General features: G+C 48.9%; 1 protein-coding gene across 1 annotated transcript; it reads left to right on the forward strand.

The window, feature by feature from the left end:
- Positions 1-273: 273 nt before the first annotated feature.
- LOC120420345 (uncharacterized) lies at positions 274-7,236 on the forward strand. The gene is made up of 3 exons (XM_039583339.2): positions 274-657; positions 726-6,932; positions 6,993-7,236. Exon 2 carries the CDS (start codon positions 827-829, stop codon positions 6,746-6,748), a length of 5,922 nt encoding a protein of 1,973 aa, XP_039439273.2. The 5' UTR covers positions 274-657; positions 726-826; the 3' UTR covers positions 6,749-6,932; positions 6,993-7,236.
- The last annotated feature ends 1,413 nt before the right edge of the window (positions 7,237-8,649 follow it).

Genomic DNA, 8,649 nt, shown 5'->3' on the forward strand with positions numbered 1-8,649 from the left:
TAAATTAAATCCTGGCGAGTTGAAGAATTTAAAACATGAGACCACGCAGACAATTTAAATTTGGGTTGTTTTTCTTTCGTCTGTGATGGTTTTAGGGCGGGGGAGTTTCTCGAGTTAAGTAGCTATGGGCAAATTATATCGTTCGCTTTGTTCAAATATGTCTGACTTGCACTCTAGTAGAATATGTAATGCAGAGTTGAAGGATTTATAAAGTTTTTTTTTTTGCTGAATATTGTTACAAAAAATACAAGTAATTTTTTTATTGTTGTTGGCACCGCGATGAACCATCCTAGCGCAGCACGTGAAACACGACAGGCAAAAGGGAACGCACAATAAGAACTCGGTGGCCGGAAAGGCGGTCCGCAACGAACGGCCGGGTAAACTGAGAAAATAGGACAAAAACAAACCATTTCATGTGCAAGTTAGAAGTGTGCTCGGGCGATCTCTAAAATTATTTGATTTCTCCCTAATCTGTGCCGGATTCGAATACCAAAAACAGTGTTTTGATCCGGATTAGTAGGTAGAATCGATTTACTCCCCAATTAGGGCAGAAACTTACTTATTTGTATTTCTTAATTAGCTTTTAATTATACCCCACGTGGAATATTGGCCGAAGGCAAATTTGTTACCTAATTGAATATCGATCGATCGTAGCCTGTAAGTAAAGTTCATTTGATCTGGAGAACTTTAGATTCTAAAACTAATGCGAAAACTTTAATTATTAGTTAAATACTGTGCCCGCCAGCAACAATAGCACCAACAGAGAGTTGCATCGGTACTTAAGGAAAAACTGCTCATGTAAGATAGTTTATTCGCCCAATTTGCTATGATACTAAATAAAATGAATTTTTCTAGTTTTAAGCTGCTAATACAAAAAAGCTGCTTTAAAAACTCAGTTGTTCACAAGTCCGAACAAAACTTAAAAATGAGCAACCTCACTGGCTATTGCTGCGGGATCTGCAAGGCTGCGGTGGAAAAGGACGGTGACCTGCCCTTCTGCGACCACTGCCAGCAATTCTTCCACTACGAGTGCGCGCAGCTCGAGAAGGGCGTCAAGGACGATTCCTGGAGGTGCCCCAACTGCGCGACCGAAATGGAGGTCACCCAGGTCATCGTGAAGTTTGACGACCTGGAAAAGACCCTGCAGGAGCTGGAAGCAGAAGCGAAGCGCCAGGAGGAGAGAATCTTCGCGGAACAACAGCTGCACAAACGTCGCCTGGAGCTGCAACAGCAAACACAGCAGCGTCAACAAGAGGCCGAAAGGCAGATGCTGGCCCTCGAGCAGCAGCTCATGGAGCAACAACTCGCTGCCGAGAAGCAGTTCCAGGAACAGCAGAAGAAGAATAAGGAAGAATTCGAGGCCAAGATGGCACAAATAAAAGCCGAGGCAAAGAGTCCTAAAACAAAAAAGGAAAAGAAAATCAAGAAGTCCAAAGGGGACAAAAAGAAGCTCGATGCCTCAGGCACGGCTGGCCCCAGCGGAATCTCAACGCCGCTCCGACATCCGGGAGTTACGATTCCAGAAGTACCCAAACCAAAACCGACTCCGATACCGGCGGACTCAGGTGAAGAGGGTAACGGCAACGAAGGAGACGAGTCCGGCTCGGACACTAGCGGAACGGAGACGGAATCCAGTTCGTCGGATGATGAGCAGGAAAAAGCGGAAGTAGAACCACCCAAGCAGCTACGGGGGCCAACGAAGGCGCAGCTTACTGCCCGCCAGTTCTTGGCCAGAAAACTGAACATTGGACGCTGCGAGGAGTGGCCAATGTTCATAAGCAGCTACGAGACGTCGAACCTGGCCTGCGGATTTTCGAACGTCGAGAACCTCGCTAGACTGCAAGACAGCATTCGGGAGCCAGCGTTGACCAACGTGCGCAGCCTACTGTTGCTGCCCGAGAAGGTCCCGGCGGCGATCGAAACTCTTCGCATGCTGTACGGCCGGCCCGAACAGCTGCTCAACATGCTGCTGATCAAGGTACGGAAGGCCGACTCTCCCCGGTCGGATCGTCTGGAGTCGTTCATTTACTTCGGCGTCGTAGTTCAGCAACTCGTAGACCACCTCGAGGCCACCCACATGAACGATCACCTGGTCAACCCACTGTTGATCCGAGAGCTGGTGGAGAAACTACCCGCCGGGTCGAAGCTCGAGTGGATTCGGTTTAAGAAGCAGAAGAAGCACGTCACGCTCCGAACTTTCGCTGACTTCCTGTCGGACATCGTGACCGATGCAAGCGAGGCCACACTGTTCACCGAACCGCAGTTGCAACATCAGCCGCAGGCTCGCAGAGACGCCAAACCAAAAGCTGGATCCAGAACGCACGAAAGCTACCTTCACACTCACGCTGCTGCGGAGAATAGCGGAGACACAAACCATGCCGGTGTAAACAACAAAAGACCATGCAGGATTTGTGATCGCACCGACCATCGAGTCCGCAACTGTGAGAAGTTCAAGCAGCTGAAATTGGAGGATCGTTTGGACGCTGTCAAGAAGTGGCAACTCTGCAAGCTGTGCCTGAATGAGCACGGGTCTGCCCGCTGCCGGATGAACTTCAGGTGCAACGTGGGAAACTGCAAGGAGCGGCACAACGCACTTCTGCACAGCGACGTCCCCGCAACGGTCGCCAACTGCAACGCTCACGATGTGCGGGCCAGACAGCCGGTGATCTTCAGGATGATACCGGTCACGCTGTACAACGGTGGCAGATCGGTCAACATTATCGCGTTTCTGGACGAGGGAGCTTCGTACACGTTGGTGGACGAGTCCATCACGAAGTTGCTGAACGTTCGCGGCTCAGTTCAACCGCTGCGCATTATGTGGACTGCTGGAGTTTCAAGGCTGGAGAAACAATCGGAGAACGTGTGCCTGTCGATCTCTGCAAGAGGGGTGTCGACTCAGTTCCAGATCAAGAACGCCCACACCGTGAACGAGCTGAAACTTCCGGAACAAACCGTGTGCTTCGCAGACGTCGTCAAGAAGTACAAGCATCTGCACGATCTCCCGGTGGCAGATTACCGCGGCGCGCCGAAGATCTTGATTGGCTTGAAGGATCTGCATCTGTACGCGCCTCTCGAGTCTCGTATCGGCGGCGCTGGAGAACCAATCGCTGTAAAGTCGAAACTTGGATGGACGATCTACGGCCCCCACGAGAACAACGCGCCAGCAGTTGGATTCGTAGGTCATCATGCTAGTCACCAAGTTTCTAACCAAGACCTACATGATCTCCTGAAGAACCAGTACCTCCTCGAGGAAACTGGCATCTCCATGGCGCTGCTGCCGGAGTCGGACGAGGACAAGCGAGCCAGGTCGATTCTGGAGTCAATGACAGTGCGCATCGGGGATCGATACGAGACCGGCCTGTTATGGAAAGCGGACGACACAAGTTTCCCCGACAGCTACGTGATGGCGCTGAAAAGGTTGAAATCCCTGGAAAGAAAGCTGCTGAAGAACGACTCGCTGTACGACAACGTGCGGCGCCAAATCGTCGAGTATAAACAGAAGGGCTACGCGCACAAGGCCTCCCAGCAAGAACTGGCTGCGTGCGATCCGCGAAAGGTGTGGTACTTGCCGCTGAACGTGGTGACGCACCCCAAGAAGCCGGAAAAAGTACGCCTCGTGTGGGACGCGGCCGCTACTGTGGCGGGAGTCTCGCTCAACAGCCAGCTGCTCAAGGGGCCGGACATGCTGACGTCGCTTCCTTCCGTAATCTTCCGATTCCGTGAACGTCCTGTCGGATTCGGTGGTGATATCAGGGAAATGTATCACCAGCTGCGCATACGGAAGGAGGATACGAACGCCCAGAGATTCCTGTTCCGGAATGACCCAACGGCCGAGCCTGAGGTGTACATCATGGACGTCGCCACCTTCGGGGCAACTTGCTCGCCGAGTGCCGCGCAGTTTGTGAAAAACAAGAACGCGGAGGAGTTCTCGAAGCAGTATCCCGCGGCGGCGAAGGCAATCGTGGAGAACCATTATGTTGACGACTACTACGACAGCGCGTCGACGGTCGACGAAGCGATTCAGCGGGCGAAGGAGGTCAGACTCATCCACTCGAAAGCGGGCTTCGAGATCCGCAATTGGGTGGCCCTTTCAAGCGAGGTTGTCAGCGCGCTGGGCGAGAAGGAAGCCGATCAGAAAGTTCACCTCAGCCAAAACAAGACGACCGGTTACGAACGAGTGCTGGGCATTGTTTGGAACACGAGCACCGACGAGTTCTTGTTCTCGGCCGAGATGAGAGAGGATCTGGAGCGGTACTTGAAAGGAGAGCTGCGGCCCACGAAGCGGGTGGTGTCGAGCTGCGTAATGAGCCTGTTCGACCCCCAAGGTTTTCTGATCTCGTTCACGATCTTCGGGCGGATTTTGATCCAGGACTTGTGGCGGGCTGGCTGTGATTGGGACAAGGCGGTCGACGACGAAGCGTGGGAGAAATGGAAGCGCTGGGTGAGTCGCCTGCAAGAAGTCGAAGGCGTTCGAATCCCGCGGTACTACTTCCAGGGCGCGCACGATCTGAACTACGATACGTTGGAGCTTCATGTTTTCTGCGACGCGAGTCAGTGCGCTTACGGTGCTGTTGCCTTCTTTTGGATTATGTCGTCGATGGGCCCAATCTGCGCGCTCGTGTCCGGGAAGTCAAAGGTGGCACCTCTGAAGCTGCTCAGCATCCCGCGCTTGGAACTGCAGTCAGATGTGGTCGGCTCGAGACTCATGAACTTCGTGCAGGAGAACCACACCCTCAAGATTGCGGAACGGTTCATCTGGTCAGACTCTGAAGTTGCTTTGTCGTGGATCCATTCTGACCAGCGAAAGTATAAGCAATTCGTTGCCTTTCGCGTCGGCGAAATTCTGACGCTGACCAAGCAGAGCGAGTGGCGGAAGGTGCCATCAAAGCTGAATCTGGCAGACATGCTCACCAAGTGGGACAACAAGCACAGTTTCGGGCCGGACGGGCCATTGTCACGAGCGCCGGAATTCATCGAAGAAGCCAAGAGACTGTGGGCCATCTCGAAGCAGCAGGTGCAGCTGAACACGCCCGAGGAGATGCGAGCGAGTGTGCTGTACCACAGCATCATTGTCACCGAGCAAATCATCGATCCTCAAAACTTCTCTCGCTGGACGGTGATGGTAAGATCCGTGGCGTGCCTGGCTCGATTTCGCTCCAATTGTCGCAGAAAAGCAAAGGGTTTGCCGATTGAAGCACTTCCCCTTTCGAAGGCGATGAAGGGGCTCGTGAAAAGGACCGTGCCAACAGTTCCAGTCCCGCTGAAGCGGGAAGAATACCAGATGGCGGAAACATACTTGTGGAGATGGGCGCAAGCGGACTACTTCCCGGACGAGGTGACGACCCTTCTTAAAAACCTCGAACTCCCCGCGGACAAGAAGCTATCCCCGGAGAAGAGCAGCGTGCTGTACAAGCTGACCCCGTTCCTGGATGAGCAGAAAGTGATGCGAGTTGACGGTCGACTTGAGCGAGCTACCATGGTTCCGTTTGAGGTTCGCTTTCCCGTCATCCTGCCCAAAGGTCATCCCGTGACAACGAAGCTGCTGGAGCACTATCACCAGAAGATGGGCCACGCGTACTTCGAGACGACAATCAACGAGCTTCGGCAGCGTTTCTTCATCCCGAACCTACGAGCCGAGCTGAAGCTGGTGATGACGGCGTGCGTTAAGTGCAAGGTGGACAAAAGCGTACCGGCGATCCCAAGAATGGCACCACTTCCAGTCCAGCGTGTGACTCCACATCAGCGGGCGTTCAGCTACACCGGGGTCGACTACTTCGGCCCAGTAGCAGTGACGGTCGGGCGGCGTTCCGAAAAGCGTTGGGTCAGCCTCTTCACGTGTTTGACCACGCGTGCCATCCATCTGGAAGTCGTGCATAGCTTGACCACACAGTCGTGCGTCATGGCTATCAGACGATTCGCTTGCCGGAGAGGAATGCCCATCGAGTTCTTCAGCGACAACGGCACGAACTTCCAGGGCGCGAGTAAGGAGATCGTACGCGTGGACGCGGAATGCAGAGAAGAGTTCACCGACGCCAGAACCAGCTGGAACTTCAACCCACCATCAGCGCCGCACATGGGCGGGGCCTGGGAGAGGCTTGTGAGGTCGGTCAAGGAAGCTCTGAAGGCGTTCGACGACGGGAGAAAGCTGACGGACGAAGTGTTGCTGACCAGTTTGGCGGAAGCGGAGGATCTCATCAACACACGTCCGCTGACGTACCTGTCAACCGAAGCAGGATCAACTGAAGCTCTTACGCCCAACCATTTCTTGCGAGGAGTGACGGCCAACGATAGAGCTCAACGCGCTGAATCGACCAGTCCAGCCAAAGCTCTCCGAGACTGCTACAAGCGGTCGCAACTCCTTGCTGACTGCTTTTGGAAACGCTGGATTGCGGAGTACCTTCCGACCCTGAACCAACGGACGAAGTGGCACGCGGAGGCGGAGCCTATTGCGTGTGGAGATGTCGTCTACGTCGTGGAAGGCGCTAACCGCGCCAACTGGGTCCGGGGCATCGTGACGGAGGTCTTCAAGGGTGCCGATGGACGCATTCGGCAGGCGATGGTGAGGACAAGCAGAGGAGAGCTGAAGCGGCCGGTGAGCAAACTGGCGGTGCTAGAGATTCAGGAGCGTAAAACTGGTGCGAAGGAGGCTCCACCCACCAGAGTTACGGGGCGGGGCGATGTTGGCACCGCGATGAACCATCCTAGCGCAGCACGTGAAACACGACAGGCAAAAGGGAACGCACAATAAGAACTCGGTGGCCGGAAAGGCGGTCCGCAACGAACGGCCGGGTAAACTGAGAAAATAGGACAAAAACAAACCATTTCATGTGCAAGTTAGAAGTGTGCTCGGGCGATCTCTAAAATTATTTGATTTCTCCCTAATCTGTGCCGGATTCGAATACCAAAAACAGTGTTTTGATCCGGATTAGTAGGTAGAATCGATTTACTCCCCAATTAGGGCAGAAACTTACTTATTTGTATTTCTTAATTAGCTTTTAATTATACCCCACGTGGAATATTGGCCGAAGGCAAATTTGTTACCTAATTGAATATCGATCGATCGTAGCCTGTAAGTAAAGTTCATTTGATCTGGAGAACTTTAGATTCTAAAACTAATGCGAAAACTTTAATTATTAGTTAAATACTGTGCCCGCCAGCAACAATAGCACCAACAGAGAGTTGCATCGGTACTTAAGGAAAAACTGCTCATGTAAGATAGTTTATTCGCCCAATTTGCTATGATACTAAATAAAATGATTTTTCTAGTTTTAAGCTGCTAATACAAAAAAGCTGCTTTAAAAACTCAGTTGTTCACAAGTCCGAACAATTGTTCAAAAGGATTTAACATCCTTTTAAATAAATATCTTTACGCTTCGCTGGGAGACGGTGATTTTAGCGGATTGCAGACTGGATTTCGCCATGTATATGTGATAATTTTCCAAAACAGGTTGTCTAGTAATTGATAATTAAGAATGAAACCAATTCAACCTGAATCGAATTCTCAACACCATGACAGCCGTCCATTTCACATGTTTATGTGGCGTTTTATAATGCTGAATACTGAAGTAGATTATCATTTTTGTTTTATAAAATTACTTTTTAAAAATTTAAACGATTTACGCTCTCGAGTTGGAGCTACAATTCAGACTTTATATTTTTTGGAATCAATTTTTTGGCTGAAAAATGACATCTGAAAACAAAAATTTTCATTGCGTAAAAATCTAGAACATGTAAAAAATACTTTGCCTTGAAATTGAAGTACATCTCTTTGGCTGACTGATTGGCTTACAGACTGACTGACTGACCCATGCCTGCAATTTCCATTACGAATTATATAGAAATCTAAGAAGATTGTAACAGAAATATCAGGCATGGGGTCCAGACTATTAACAAAAATGATATTTTTCAAGAGATAAATAAGCAAGGTTAACGCATATAATTTTTCTGTAATTTTTTTCCAGTAAAACTTTTAAGAAATTACATTTATTACATAATGCTTAAAATAAGTTTTCCAAAAAACTTTGCAAATATTTTTCAAGTATTTAAAAAAATCGGGGAGCTAAACAAAATTCTTTAAATAATTTTCAAATATTATAAAAATTTAAAAAGTTAATTGAAAACTTTCAAAATATATTTTCCAGCATTGTTTATTTTGGAGTTTCATTAAGTCACTTTAAAATATATTGTTGAATTGAGAAATGATCAAAAATGTTTCAAATCCAAACTAATTTATTTTATTTTGGTACCAAGTAAACAAAAAAATTGCGAAAATTTTATCGTGTTCCGTTGCTTTTTTCAAATGTTTACGTGGTTGTTCAAGCTCAAAAATATATTTTTCAAAAAGTTTTAAAAATTTGAAAGTTGGACTTCTGGTTGCTGGGAATAGAAATTGAAATAAAAAAAAGTTTTTTTTGTTCTCACTCAAATTGTGATCAACCTTCAAATGCCGATATTTCAGCTACTGATTTTATCGGTCATATTGTTATGATTTTTTTTTTATATTTCTGTTTTTGTTTAATAAGGCCGTTGCAAATATTTTTCAAAGTTTATGTCGCCCCCCCTTCAAAATTGGTCCGAAAAATCAGGGGGCAAAAAAATATTTTTTCAAAATAATATCAAAATTTCAATGGGAATAAAAGTCTAATCAAC

Source organism: Culex pipiens, chromosome 2 (assembly GCF_016801865.2).
Source record: "Culex pipiens pallens isolate TS chromosome 2, TS_CPP_V2, whole genome shotgun sequence".
NCBI classification, from domain to species: domain Eukaryota; kingdom Metazoa; phylum Arthropoda; class Insecta; order Diptera; family Culicidae; genus Culex; species Culex pipiens.